Source organism: Larus michahellis, chromosome 2, assembly GCF_964199755.1.
Source record: "Larus michahellis chromosome 2, bLarMic1.1, whole genome shotgun sequence".
NCBI classification, from domain to species: domain Eukaryota; kingdom Metazoa; phylum Chordata; class Aves; order Charadriiformes; family Laridae; genus Larus; species Larus michahellis.
In genome coordinates this window covers 117,536,409-117,552,170 of record NC_133897.1, presented here as the reverse complement: position 1 = coordinate 117,552,170, position 15,762 = coordinate 117,536,409, and the positions used below count along the sequence as shown (strand labels likewise).

At 34.9% G+C, this 15,762-nt stretch overlaps 1 protein-coding gene across 2 annotated transcripts in view; it reads left to right on the top strand.

The window, feature by feature from the left end:
• Positions 1–15,762, top strand: part of ROCK1 (Rho associated coiled-coil containing protein kinase 1) — a 92,726-nt gene that overhangs the window by 63,598 nt on the left and 13,366 nt on the right. For both annotated transcript variants that reach the window (XM_074576802.1, XM_074576803.1), the window contains exons 21-28: positions 411–480; positions 1,892–1,986; positions 3,839–4,004; positions 5,647–5,740; positions 7,197–7,285; positions 7,611–7,799; positions 8,328–8,493; positions 15,452–15,522. In XM_074576802.1, the coding sequence (XP_074432903.1) occupies positions 411–480; positions 1,892–1,986; positions 3,839–4,004; positions 5,647–5,740; positions 7,197–7,285; positions 7,611–7,799; positions 8,328–8,493; positions 15,452–15,522 (940 nt within the window). The remainder of the gene's footprint in view (positions 1–410; positions 481–1,891; positions 1,987–3,838; positions 4,005–5,646; positions 5,741–7,196; positions 7,286–7,610; positions 7,800–8,327; positions 8,494–15,451; positions 15,523–15,762) is intronic.

Genomic DNA, 15,762 nt, shown 5'->3' with positions numbered 1-15,762 from the left:
TGACGTTTTTACAGATTGACTGTGATACTACTTATTAAATTGTATGGGGTTTTTAGTATTATTACATGGGAGTCGATAGCTTTTTTCCCTCCTTAACTCGCTGATTCTTTTTCTTAACATTGAAGACATTTTTCATTAATTAGACTTCTGTCATATCTTCATCTGACTTAACATTTCTCCATTTAGAGTACTTCTTGTCTCCTAAATTACATACTGAAACGATCATCAGGATAGAACAAAGAATGTAACTAAATCAGAATTTTAGCATACAGCAAACTGTTGGTCTTTGTGAAATAATACGTGTGCAACTGTAAGATCTTTCTAGGATGCTGTTCTGGTTAGAAATAATCTATCTTTCTCATTTGTTAGTAGCTGAGTTTTTACATGTTTTCCTTTTTTATTCCTTTAAGACAATACAGAGGAAATGAAGGTCAAATGCGTGAGCTTCAGGATCAGCTTGAAGCTGAGCAGTATTTTTCGGTAAGTCTTGCAAAGAATTGTGAGTGCTACATTTTGACATTGAACAGCTAATAGTTTGACATATTAAAATTTAAAAAATGTAAACAACAACCTGTCATAAATCAGCAATTCACAAAACCCTGCTTGAAATGCAAACAGTGAACAAAAATTAGAGAACATTAGATAGTCTATCTAATATGTTGCTTTGTAGTTGTTTGTCAAATCTTATATATTACATTGAGTGACTCTTACCTGAGTTATTCATCAGAGTAGTACCCATCTTGAGGTTGGAAAAGAGATATTTTTCTGACATAACTGCAAACTTTATTGTAGATAGTTCAAAGTCTCCATACTTACTGGAATATATTCCATGCTATTGATCTACCGTAAGTATATTTAAGAACCATAGATCCAGCAGCATTCTGCACGTATTCCTCCTCTGCACCTAAGTCCCTGAAGAGCCTTATTCAGTACTCCGGGTAGCCAAAATGTGTATTTCATAGATTTAGTTTGATCTGTTTCATTTCTGTGAAAAGAAACAATGGCACGAGATGCTCTATAATGCCTGAAGTTCAAATACATTTGTGAATATGGACAATTTCATTTCACTTCGGGAAGTATTTTTTAAATTTGGTTCTTCCTTGAAGGAGCAATAAAAAAATTTAATGTTTACTAAACTACATATGATTGTAATTTCATTACGTGTTACAGATTTTTTTCGTACATTTCTCCATAACATATTGCTAATAAGAAGATCCAGAGTATTGTGTTTCATTCTCGGTTTTCTCTTTTTTTGCTAGCATGGAGTTTGAATGAGACATTTGTAATTTAGTTTGAATATTTAGCAAAAGTACATTACTGTAGAAGATCAAATTTCAACTTTCAGAATTACTCTGGTGGTGTTAATAACAACATAGTAATTAAGAGCAGAAGTCATTTATGTAAATCACGTAAATCTGTTGAATCAGTTTTAAGACGAAGTCAGTCTGTACACAAAATCTTACCCTCTAAGAAAAAAGATACACGGATACAAACAGAATACAACAGGTGGAAGCACAGGACGGTATTAGGCTTGTTTGACTAACGTTTTGAGACAGTGATGCTACAGGAGGATGCAGTTTTGTCCTGTTGTCTCCAAGAGACCTGCTCAGCTGTGTCCTAGTGCCTTCCTTCTCTTTTGTCAGCAGGTGTGTTCGTACAACTATGTAGGAAACCAGACTAGCAAACAGAAAACTAACCTGGTCACATCAGTTCCTTACACAAGGGAAAGTGGAAAGGAGCATCTCAGACAGGCAGGAAGGCGGAAATTCCATTAAAGACAGTTCTGGCACATGGTGGGATTTGACAGATTCAAACCAACCAGTACCAAAACAATGAAGAATTTCACTGTGGAATTTGAATAATTATTCTTTTTTTATGCTTTCTTTTACAGACACTTTACAAAACTCAGGTTAAGGAACTGAAAGAGGAAATCGATGAAAAGAATAAAGAAACTCAAAGAAAAATGCAGGAATTGCAAAATGAAAAGTATGCCCATTGTGTTTCTCAAATAGACATAAGTTTTTCCATATAATATGGTCTCACTCATGAATATGTTGAATCAGATTTAAAATGCTTATTTCCTTCAGAAAAAGACAGGTCTCGAAAGTGTAAGATGGCAAATACATAGGATGTTACCTATTCTGACTCACAAAGCCAAATATTGTTATTCATATTTGCTTTGGACTCTATTTGTAATGTCTGGAAGAAGAATGATGACTTCTGAGAATTTATGAAGATGCAAAACTTTGAAAAAACATTACAGTTTGTGGTAATGATCTTGCCTGTGTAACAACTTTTTTTATTTGATTTAATTATCCTGATAATTACTTAGTATATTTCTATAGCCAGTTAAATAATTTGAGAAAAAGATAATCAAAATACTTTGAATTCTAAGTGTAGTATACAGATGATCACGGCAAAACTAGATAATCCAACAACCATTAATAGTGATGTACTATTTTCTAAGTTAGCAAGTAAGGAAAGAAGTTTTTTAAGCTTGTTTTTCCAATTTATTAATTTATTTAATACGTACTTATTCTGAAGAAGGAGACTATAGCCTTATGCATGAAGCAGTTTCTCTCTTGTTCTACTTGAGCATCAGCATTGCAAAACAATCTAAAGGGAGAAGGTTATGTACAGTGTTCGCAATGCATTTTGGTGGGCTAAGAAAGGGAAAAAGAAAAGATGTTGGGCTAATAAATATGATACAGGAGGAAAACACCTGTCTATGCAAAGTTGTTCAGGAGTAGTATCCAACTTAAAAAGAAAAAGAGGGGAGGGGAGGAGTGACTTCCTTTAGTCTTCTTGCGAGTTTTTTTCTTTTTCTCTTTTCTTACTTCTTTTTATAGATTCCTTTTATTCTATACCCTCGCTGTTCTCCACAATCTTGTGTTTGTTATAAACGTTTTTCACCTCTATACAACTGTGGGAATTGTGACAAACTCTGATATATTTCAGCCAGTTACCTTTTAACAGTAGAGGCCCATATCTACCTCAGATCTGTCAAATGAGTGGACTCCATAGCCATTTCACTCCATAAATCTCTTTTTATTTTGCAGTGCAGGAAGGGCATCTGTCATGAGCCCATACTGCAGTAATGTATTGCCACTTCTAGCTCCGCATGATGTGGGCTGTGTCACATCACTGCCCACTGACATGGGTCCATCTGACTCATGGGTGCTAGACTGGCCACCATGCTTTATGTGGGCTTGTTTGCACGCATATGTATAGGAGCTCTGCCTGTACTCCAAGCAAGAGAAGAAAGCTTGGCTTGTATGCTGAACTGATTAGAAGTTGTGTATACATTAATGAGATACTGCACCCAAGTTACTGTCCCCTGCCTCTCAAGCAGGATAGAATTTGCAGGCCTTCCTGCAAAACCTTGCATAGGCGTAGAACCACTGTATGTTTTCAGAAACGATGCAATTTTCCTTATTGTTCAAACAGTCCGGAGCACACATCTTCGTGAGCATTTATCTTGTGTAAAAAAATGGCTAATACTGGTAGGATTAAGTATCTTTTGATGGACCATACCATACATGCAATTTAATTTTATTTTTTATTCCTCAAAGGCAGGAGAATTTGACACCTGGTTTCCTAAGGGTTGATGTTTCATGGATGATTGAAATTTTAATTGCATTATAGTAAGCTTGCAGCTGTAGCTTTTGTGGACCATCAAAAGATAGAATAGTACAGGGTGTGATTTTGTAAATCTTGTTTTTCTTAAGAAACAAAGATAGTAACAGTTAGCTGAATGGTATAATTTGGGTTTGTTAGTCTTCCTGAAAATTTGGAATGTTTTGCATGGGAGAACAAAATCTTAATGTCCTTTTTACAGAGAAACGCTCACTACCCAGTTGGATTTAGCTGAAACCAAAGCTGAGTCAGAACGGTTGGCACGAGCACTCCTTGAAGAACAGTATTTTGAACTGAGTCAGGAAAGCAAAAAAGCAGCATCAAGACACAGGCAAGAAATGACTGATAAGGACAGCATCATAAGAAGGGTAAATTATTCCACTGTAATTAATGCCTATATATATCTTCCTATATATTTTCATTTTAATTTATAAAGTCTTTCTGTGGTCATAAGTGACAATTATTTAAGTATCTGAGTTTTGGACTCAGTTGGAACCTTAAACATTTAAATCCAATCATGTGAACTCCCAAAGAAACGTAGGCTCAATGAATCTGAGGTGAAGCCAGATTGAAGATCTAGCAAATGTGTATAATTCAGTTATTAAGCCTTTTGTAATTACTTCTGGTCATTGCCAAATGTATTTTTAAAATCTTGTAAATTTATGAAGCTGTGTATTAGAAACTCTTAGTGCAAAGTTATGTAGCCTTTTAAAAAAAAACAAACAACTTGGAAGTCTTGAGTTTCTTCCCTCTGGTAAACTATTAAAAAAACCCCAAACCCAACACAAACTTCAAACTGTAATTTTTGAAGATACTTTATAGCGTAGCTCTTGAATATTAGTGTCAGGTTGATGAATGTCTTAACTGAAGAATTTCAAATAGCAAGCCATGTATAGCATAGTTATTTTATCATTATTGTTTTTTCCATTTAGCATCAGCTGTGCAGATTTTCTTAAGAATCCATGGGGTTTAAAACTCTAGGCATAACTGAATTTGGGTCAATTGCTCAAAGTTTTCCATTAGCACTACCAGATGAAATATCCATTATGTTAGTGGATATTACATCTCTGTGTAAAGATAACGGAATTATTGTTTGTTGCACGTGTTTTCTTTTATAAGCTTGAAATCTCCAGAATGCCACCATTTCTTAATAATCATTTATAAGACTGTCTGTGGTATTGAAAAAATACTTTCTTGCCAGTGTGTTTTTCGGTTTCAGATATTCTGATAATTTTGTCAGACAGCTTGATACACAATCATTTCAATAGGCTTCAAACAAAACCTTTTTTTCAGGAATGCAATTGTGTCTGGGTTTTAATGTGTATTTGTTAAGTGGTTAGCAAAGTGATCCCGACTCTCTCTTCTGGCAGCTTGCATATTCAAAGTGTAACGGTTTTTGTCCCTGCCCGCCCCCCCCTTTTTTTTTTGTAAACCCATGTACATATTTACCTATGTATGCTTTGACTTAGACCAAATTTAGTTTTATTTCTGTGCTGATTTATACCTGTTTTTCATGATACGTAACAATTTTTTAGTAGCAGATGCCACAAATCTACTCTAGCCTTGAATGGTGGAGTTGTGTCATCTATCAGCTGCTTTCTCCTCTGGAATCGGGGGATCAGGCCTCTAGTACTACTTTTTCCAAATTACCACATATTGATTGAAAATTGCCACATTCAATAACTGACAATCTAATTTTGCTTAAGTTAATTTTTTAATTATATACCCCAGTATTGTCAGTTCTGCAAAGGTCATTAAAAAAAAAAAAAGAATTCCTGCTGGGACAGGTGTATTTTCAGCCTTCTGGTAAATCAAGACAGCTTAGAAGAAAAGTACCATTTTTTTAAAAAATTCAGGTTTGAAAGGTGAGCAGATTTTTTTCATATATAATCTGAGGAAGGCCTTCCAAGTAAATGGCTGTTACAGGTTTAAGGGTATTTAAAACAATAGTATTATAAATATTTTTAGAATTTATGTTCTTTATTTTAAAATGTGTTTGTTTTCATTTAGCTGGAGGAAACTAATACCACATTAACCAAAGATGTTGATTTAATAACAAAGGAAAATTCAGAGATCAGTGAAAAAATTAAGAAACAGGAGGAAGGTATGTCATATTTGGAGTTTCAATTCATCTGTTATGAAGCACAATTGAATTTGAAGCATATGTGGCAAAATGGAAATGGGATATGGGAGATGCTGCTTTTTATCTTCCCTATTACTTTGGGCTTGATGAAAAATAATAGAAGTCATTGTTTTAATCTTGACAATATATCTTCCATGTAAATTGCCACTCTTTCTACTGTATTGCTTCCATTTCCGTGCACTGCCTTTATTATTGAAAACGATTAAAATCTCAGCTGCAGCAGGTAGGAAAAAGTGAGTTTCTGCTTATAGTCCCCTCCTGACTTTTTAAAACAAGTTAGCACTAAGTTTCTGCAGGCACACACTTGATGCCTCTCCAGTACAGCTCATCCATATATTGTCTGTCCAACCCCCTTCTGCCAGCCATGCCCTTGTGCACGTGAAAGTTAAGGAAATGTATTTTCTTCATTTCATATTGCACGCAATGCATTTATTAAAGTTTTTGTTTCTATCTCCAGTATTTACAATAAAGCAGTATCAATATTTCAGCTGCCTTAAGATCTCACTTTAGATTCAGAATCTGAGTTGTGATCTCACACTTACCAGTGGATAGGCGTTCTATTTACATGCGTTCTGACTATATGGGGAGTTACTTTATTGTCAGTTTTCTCCCATGGTTTTGCATTTGAGCAAGCATTATAAAATCAGAATGCATGCTTTAATATCTGTTGGCTATGAGAGTAAAGGCCTTAATGGTTATGTTGCCAGTGTTGTTGCAAACACTGTGTAGGCAGGAAAGCATACAAAAATATTTTCCCTTAGTTCTGCATTTCTGTAATAGCAGGCATTGGGTGAGTAAGCAGTTTTCAGTATTTTTTTAGTTTATGGAGTTTGTTACTTTTAAGTACTTGAAAATTAGTCTTTAACTGTTCGTAGTTTTGGTGGAGAAATCCTTGTCAGTGAAATGCATACTCTAGAAACTTTGGGAACAAATCAGCAGACTGGAAGTGTGATAGAAAGATTGGTATAATTGAGTAACTGGTGTGAGAGAGAGGTGAGGGTCATTCCTTGTTTAAAGAAAGCTTTTTTCCCCTTTATTGAATGTGAGTCCAGTCATATCAATCTTATTCTGTGTGGGTACTGACTTAATAAGTTTTGGTACCGCAGAAACACTTTCGGTAGTGCAAACATGAAGCAAGTGGGGCAACAAACTTAATCATCACCAGGAAGCAAAAATACGTATGTTGGCTTTAGTATTTAATCTTAGTGCCTTTCTGATATATCCTTCTGGTAATTTTCTATCATTACAGTAGCATTAAACCAGTAACCTTTATCGTTGCAAACTGTATTTTGCACATTAAGTGACACAACAGGAAAATGAAGAAAAAAACCACAAATTATGCAACTGTAGAAGTGATTAAGCTTAGAAATATTTACCTTGTCCTAAACTGTCTCAAAGTTGAATATTATTTTAACAGAATACAAAGTGAAAAAAGAGGAGGAAATCAATAATATTAGAATGCATTATGAGAAGAGCATTAGCACTGAAAGAACTCTGAAGACACAGGTATAACCTTTTATGCAATTTAATAACAATAATTTCTTTGCATATCGGATATATTTTCAGTTTATTGTTTTTTGTGCAACTAACTCTTAGTTCCTTTAAATTTATATTATCCATGATGTATAATATGCATTGTTGATATTTACAGTTGAAAGAATAAGTTTTGATTCTGTGAGCTTTTCAGTATTACTTCTGTCATGAGTAGGGGCCATTTATGTTGGTGAAGATTTCTTTTGATCGAATCCTATAAGTAGAGGAACTTAGAAGTTTTGTATGAAACATGCTTGCATATATTCTTTCTCTTACTGGTTTTCCTTTTTCTTAACAGGCTGTCAACAAGCTGGCTGAGATAATGAATCGGAAAGAATTTAAAATAGACAGAAAGAAAGCTAATATGCAAGATTTGAGGAAGAAAGAGAAAGAAAACCGAAAGCTCCAACTAGAGCTTAATCAAGAAAAAGAGAAATTCAATCAGATGGTAGTGAAATACCAAAAGGAGCTCAATGAAATGCAAGCGGTAAAATAATCTTAATTTTTTTGTCACATTGTGGAATTCTCTCTGCAGGAAAAATGCGTAGCTTCTAGTCTACTTGAAAAAATAACAAGTTCTGTTTCCGGTGTTCTAGACTACAGAATTTTAGTGAGGCAGACAACTTGACAAGTGTGCAGCTGTGTTTGTTCTCATTCATTTTGCCTTTCTAAATTCTTAACTGTGGAAGTTACTGATATATTATGAAGACTAAAAAAATGAATACTGTGTAGCATACTATTTATGCAGTTTATTTCACTCGTAGATGTCTCCTTTTCAAAACAAATGGTAATTTAATAGATTAATCAGACTATTTTGTACCTGAATGCATTGCTGGATCTTTGATATTTAACTTTTTTCCAAGTCTGAACAAACACTTCTACTATAATAATTTATGCTAATGCTATCAAAAATCTCTAGCGACATTAAAAAAAATAGTAATGAGTTTTGTTTTCAGAATGCTTTGCTGCCATATTTTTGGTGTCACAGTAACTACACATGTGTATATAAATACAGCAATTAGCAGAAGAATCTACGTACAGGAATGAACTCCAAATGCAGCTGGATAGTAAAGAGAGTGACATAGAACAACTACGAAGGAAAATTTTGGACCTCCAGCAAGGAATGGATTCTACGAGTGTTGCTAGTCTCCCTACGGATGAAACGGATGGAAATCTTTCAGGTAAGAGAAGAGCATATTTGAACTACTTGATTTTGTGCGTACATATCGTTTTGGAAGGTATTGTTTCAAACAAGTTACTCTTAAAATCTCACTGTCTCTTTCTATATCACATCTGCACTTTGTGGGGTTTTTTTGCTTTTTATTTCATAGCTTAGCTGTTTATATTTAAGTCTTAATTTCTTCTCACGTCACTCCTGCCACTGTATGGCTTGGCATTAGCATGATTTTTAGCTACTTTTGTGCAAAGAGTATCTTTACATCTGCTGCTGTTTGAATATAGTGAATACAATGTGCAGTGTCCAGTGAATAGAATACAGGGCCAGCACTTCCACAACATCATGATTGTATTTTATATCTTGAATGCAAAATTGCCTCAAACTTGTCTGTTCTTACTCACAGTTACGTAGCACCTTTGTGACAAGTGGCAATAATTACCAATGTGAAAAATAGTTGTAGGAATTTCCATAATGCATTTATGGTTGTATGGTACTCTGATTTAGCAGATTAATAGAGGAACAAATAATACAGTGTAGTTAGCCATTTCCATGTAGTGTCAATTCCAGGCACTGTATTTTGAGACCCGCTGTTACACTGGTTAGTGATTCCCTCCTTCCCCATAGTTTGAAAAGTGTAATCAGTCAGTACTTTCACATCATTCACTCTGGATCTCTAGATAAAGGAAAAAAACGTTTAGTGATAGTAAGCTGTGCTTAACAATTTCCATATGTTGGAGATAGGTTTATTTTTTTGTATAGTAATTTTTATAATTCATCATTAAATTCTTAATAAATGCTTGTCTTACGGATTTATGGACTGATTTTTATTATAGAAAAATATATTAAAATATACGAAAATAGAATACTGTTTTGTGTATTTTAAGACCTCAGTGTAATCAGATAAAAGCAAATAGAATCATTTTAGGTGTCTCTTTTCCTGTTAATGCACTTCATGCTGCTCAGATTGCCACATTCTAGAGTTTTTCCAGGGGTCTTAAAGTGATTGAAATTTCAGGTAGGTTACTAGATTTAGTATATGTTTTTCTGTAGTTGTTCCTTTCTGTGTCTATTTTTGTGTCCTGTCTTCTCTTAGTATATTTGTAGATTTTAATTTGTGGTTAATATTAAAGTGAATTCTGTTCTAGAATAGATTTTCATTTGGATAATGATAGTCTTTTCTGTACAACTTCCATTCTGTCCAAGAAACCTTTTGCATTCTGGAGTTTGATCTGTAAAACACTCAAGCAATTGCCATCTTGTAAAGTAGATGCCTATTTTACTTGTTTTGAAAACATCTTCTGGGCCAAACTTCCATTGAAACTCAGTATTGGAAATTCTTAGAGCTATTAGATTGGTGAAGGAACGTTTTTTTTTTTCTTAGCTGTCACCTGCTAGGAACTCCCTCAGGTATTTCTGAACTGTCAGTACTTCTCAGGAGTTTTTCTCTTAGATGCGAATTCTCAGTGTATTCCATTTAATTGAGGTAAAAAAGAAAGGCTTTACTTACTAAAGTGTGTTTTTCCCCCCTCAAATTACTATTTGGAATCAAGCCTTATGTTTGATAGTGTTTCCTAAATGAAGAACACTGTAGTTCATAATTTTTATTGAAAAATTCTGAACACCTGTAAATTGAGAGCTTAAATTTTTCTACAAGAAAACAGACTAGATTTAGTCTGTGTAAAAGGGTAGTTTTGAACTTCCTCACTTTCCTTCTCAGCCATTTCCAGCATAATGGCTGTTGTCTATTACACCGAAAACACCCAATGCCTCCATCTGGGCATAGGCACCTTCCCTGTTTTGTTCTTAAGGGCAATAGTATGTAAATATGACCCTGGTGTCTCTTAGATCTTGGAAAGACTGTAGGAGTAAGTTCTTTCTTTGCCTGCCTCATTAAGGTACGTTGTTTTCAGTTTTACCTCTGGAGACGTGTGTAGTCAGGCTTCTGCCCGTATGACCTGCCACCACAATTTTGGGGCAGAAATTTTGGTATGTGCAAGATCTTTTCAAGTCAGCTGTAACTTTTCCATTGTTAATTAGAACATCACAGTTACTGGAAGGTCTTGTGGTCTTCTACTTTGTCTTCTATACTCATGACCCCTCTAACTATTTCTTTGTTACTAGCCTTTTATTTCTCTTGTCTTCTTTTTTGCCCTTTTCTCTACATGTGCCTCTGATTTTTACTGCAGTTGTGCTACTGGTGTTACTGTGTCATACAGGTAGGACTTCTAGTACATATTATTAGGACTTCTCTAGATTTAGATCATGTCCCTACGCGCTGACTTTTTTTTTTTTTTTTGAGTGAGGCTCTGAGTTGATCAGGATCTGAATAAGAAGCAATTTAGGTAATTAAAAGAGATTAGGTGACACTAGTATAGTCAGATTTCACAGATCTGTCAAAGAGCCAAGTAGAGGGCAGAGGAGTGCACTAGCCTTATAAGGAGGAAGAGAAAAAAGTCAGTCTTCAAAGCAGAAATACCCCATGCCACAGAAGAGGAAATTATCCAGCGCATAGTTAGTTTTCTGCAAACCAAGTAATTAGTCTTCAAAACAGAAGGTGCCATGCCACAGCAGTTCATTTGCTACCATTTAGTTCTATATGAAGTTGTTTGTCTTCAACTGTCATCACTTCTGTAGCCCAAACATAGACATTCCTTCAGAGCACCTTGAATAGCATCTTGTTTAAGAGGTGGATCTGATGAGGAGTCAATAGGATTCTTTATCTGATGCATCTGTTCTTAAGGCAGAGACATTCCTTAAAAATATTTAAGGCAAATAAATGGCAGAACTACTAAATAAGTAATCATAGTGTGATTTATTCGGTTTCCTGTCACAGTAAAAATATCACCAGGGAAAAAATGAAAACATGAAATAATGTAAACAAGTATAAAAGAATGATTCCACGGTCTCAATTCTGGCGATGGACACTCTCTGGTTTAATTGAGAAAAAACTTGGTATGAAATGGTGTGATAGTAATGTTGGTGGAATTCCAGAGAGACCTCTGGCTCTCAGGCATTTTCCGCTGTCCTCCTGCATGGCAGAGAGGTTCAGGCTGTGGGGTGTAGCGTCTTGCCTAATCAGGGAGCTTAGGTTACCAGCCACCAGAGAGGCTACAAGAGTAGAATTCATAATTTGCAGGAAGAGCATCTTGTAAAATGTTGATGTCGGAAGGCTTTGCACTCTTTGAATAAACCCAAGGTAATGCTAAAGTGAATTCCTAATACTCAGAAAAAAAAATCAAGAAAAAATTCTGCGTATTTGGAGGTAGATATAGAGAAATCACGTGGTAACGCACCTTAGAGCTCCATCTTGTAGGTTTCTGTCTGTCGTTGAGCTAAATACCCCCTCAAGTTCTAGTAGCTCTCAGGGCAACTTATGCTGCTCCCAAGGTAGGGATTGGCTTATTTAGACAATGCAGGCTATTCTCAGTCTTTTGCTTCACCAGACGGGAAAGATCGTGACTTGGAGGAAGGTTTTCCATGTGTTCAGTTCTAGGCATTTTTTGTAACTCTCGCTCCTGATTATTAATTCAGATAGCAGCATATGGGTCAGCTCATGTCTCCAATGTTAATAAAGTCCTTGGTGAAACAGCTGAACTATTTGCTTTTTAATGATGCCTTTGGAATGCCTCTTTCTCCTGGCTGGACTTTGGAAGTCTTAATACTTATATGATTGTAAACAGAATTCTTCTTTGTCAAGACAAAATATAATCAGGAACTTAATTGTTAGAGGGCACTTAACCTGTTGTGAATTAATTCTTTTCATTTCATTGGCAAGGTAATTTAAGCAACTGAGCTGTCCTACAGGTTTAACTGCAGCACATAATGTTCTACAGTGTATGTTATAAATCATGTTTTACACAAAGATAGGATGGAATAATAAACGTGGACCATTTAAGCTATTAGTTGTTTTGGAATACGGGACACAGATACAACTTTCTGAAATACTTGCAAGTAGCCGTCACCTGAATAAACCTCAAAACAAGATGCAGCCAGCAATCCTTGGTGAGATCAATGTGAAATTATAGTAAGACAGTCTGAGGAAGGAAAGAATCAAATGAGAAGGGTAGACTGGAAAGAATTAGCAAGGTGGTGTCTCCAGGTTTTTGGTTACTATGGAAGGGTCTGAGGAGTAGGAATTTTTGAACATTGGAAAGAGATGCTCTACTGCTCATGAAGGCGCCTGTATTACTTAACTCCAAAACAACAAAAAGTCTCATAAATCAGTACAGTCATGGTTGTCTTGTGTGATTTTTACTGAAGACTTACTGTTAGAACTCACATTTATCATACTGAATCACAACGAATCCTGGCAATATGAATACTAACCGTGAAGATGTTTAGAATGCAAATCTACATTTTAATATATATTCAGAGATAATTATAAGATCTGTAGCCTTCATGGAATTCTTTCTTCATACTCTATTCAGGTCCAGCTAGCCATCAGATATTTTTGAGGCCTATCTTGGATTTTCTGGATTGCAAATACGAAGTATCAATTCTGGGATTCTTTCCAAAATACAGGGAAGTTGTCAGGGAATAGTTTTGAGCCTATTTTTAAAGACAGGAATGGAAGATTGTTTTTCGTAGTCTAGATAGCCCATATTTTCTTAATTACTTAATCAGAACACTCATAAATATTATTCTTCTGGATCAAATCTTTGTGAAATAGCCAGTTGAGTGTTTGCAGTTGTGCTAACTAACTCTGTCAAGGGAAATTAAAATATACTGTAAATATTACTTGAGACAAACCTTTGTGGCAAGGTTGGAATGAAAGGGATCGTCTACCCTTGCAAGAGTACATTTGGTTCCAGACGAATGGTAGGTTTGTTGAAAAGGAGTACATTCAGAAACTGTTATTTTCAACTGCAAGACATTATTCACAGTTCAGAAATCATCTCTCATGCAAATAGAATTTGCTCACTAAAATAGATTTGTAGTAGACAGAAAAGAATGTCAACTGATTCATTTGTAATAGCTCATCCACTTTCTACTTCCTTTGAAATTTCTTTCAGAACGTGCTGAAATAGAAGTGAACTTAGAAAAACTCCTTCTCAGACTGTCCCTATAAGCAGCATAGTACCTGCTGCATCTTTTAAAATTTATCATTATCAGATCTTTCCAGATTTCCATATGCCGCAATTTCCACAGATGCATACTTACTCCTTTTGAATCGCAGTTGTCCATACTATGTTGTTTATTAGCAGTGAATCACTTTATTTTGCACTGGAGGACTTGAGTTTTAGAATATTCCTAAAATTTCTAAAAATGGAAGAATCTTCTCTTGATGTAAAAATTATTCAAAGTATTCAAAATAGAATAACCATTATCTGTGATGCCTGCAGACATGAAGGAAATATATTTGCTTCTCCAAAGTGACTGAATATCAAGAATTGGGGAGGGGCCTGGAGGGGCAACCCCCACCCCCTGCAATTCTTATACAGATAGGAGAGAGGCAGGGAAATATAAATTGCCATCATTTTTCCAGGAAGGTTTCTTACTAGAATGAGTTCTGCTACTATGCCTTTTATTCCAATTAGAATTTCAATAGTTCAGTGGTCTCCCAGTATTTTGAAGTTAATTCTGTGTGGAGAAATGTTAGGAAATGATTCTATATTTTTAAATGCAGTCCTCTTCTAAATACTGTACACTGTAAGGCTAATGTGGGAAGGGTTTCCTTCTGTGCCTAATTTTAATGTTTTGTAGAAGGCTAGGCTGTCAGTCTCATTGTAATTTTACATAACAATGGACAATATGTTTTATATATTTGGATGTATTTTCAGAGCGTGCTGGGCTACACCTCACAGAGAGTTATCCCTGAAGGATAAAAGGGAGCAGTAGCTCATTCTTACATAAATAATTGTGGAGAGTGTTTCAGCAAATTTTAACTTAATGTTTTTGAAGTTTTCAGGGCTGCTGGATAAGCTTATTGTAAAGAATGCATACATTAGCTATTGGCCATAATTCTGTACTCTGACACTTCTTTTACAAATCACATTTTTATGGTAATTTAAAAAAAAATTTACAAAATTTTTCTCAATGGTAAAATAAATTTATAATTATGGAGTAAAATTTTGATTCTTTCATTCTCACATTTACAAAATTGTGAGACTTTTTACCATGTCATTTCAGATTAATGAAATCACAATAGTTTCTCATTGCTATTACCTGGCTTCATAATTTAAAAAATATCTCTCAAAACCCAATATCGGTTAGCTGGAGAGGTTTTTTAAATCTATTATTCACATCAGGCAGAATGCTAATTTTTTTGTGATGCTTCTTTGTATCATTGTTAAATTACTTCAGTAGTTTCATGGTAGGAAAATACGTTATTACACTACTCTCTGGAAAATTGTCCACTGAAATTTTGAATAAAATGCTTGTCTCTTATTCTTTATATCTAGTCGATTCTTCCTGCATTCCTTATTTATTTATCTCCTATGCTTATCTTCTGTGAGTAATGGGACACCCCTGTAGCTTTGCTTGCTCTTGTGCGCTCTCCATTTTTTGTTTCCCTTGGAAAATGTGGATCTGGTTTGTTTTACTTGCTGCATCTTCCTGCTGAGTATTTTCATAAAGCCCCTGTGAATGTTAAATTACGTCTATATTGAAAATCTCTTAATCATCCTCCGTTTAAGCTGTAACACATTTTCAAAGCAAAATCTTTCCTGCCTGGCTCTTTGCAAACTGTTTACATACAGTGTTAGATGTTGGCATCAAGGAAAACAGCTTCACTTTATTTTGCAGTAACTGTATCATCAAGTGTTAGCTTGTGATGAAGCATGAAGTAAATGCTTATATCTTCATTTTATTTAGCTGTGCTTTTTATTCTGCTTTGCTAAATAGGTAATTGCTTATTACTGCATGTAGTACATCTTCCTTTCTAGTAATAGTTTGCTTTTGTGCTGTTCTGCTTTATTATTATAAATACATAAAATTATTTAATATTCATTTTTTTAAACCAGAATCAAGACTTGAAGGTTGGCTTTCAGTACCAAACAAAGGAAATATAAAGCGGCATGGCTGGAAAAAACAGGTACCAAATGGATTACTTTTTTTTTCCTCAACTGCCTTGGAAAGTTTTTCAGGCATATGGTGAATTGGTTTTACGGTTCCTATTTAAGAAACAAACAAAATAATTAGAGTAATTTAGTGTGTATACATTATTGAAGAGAAAAAAAACAACAATAAGACAATAAAGTCCAGTATGAAATCTGCAGTAATAACATTGTGCAAATTTATGATGGGTGAGAAAATGCTTTGCAGTGGGCATCCT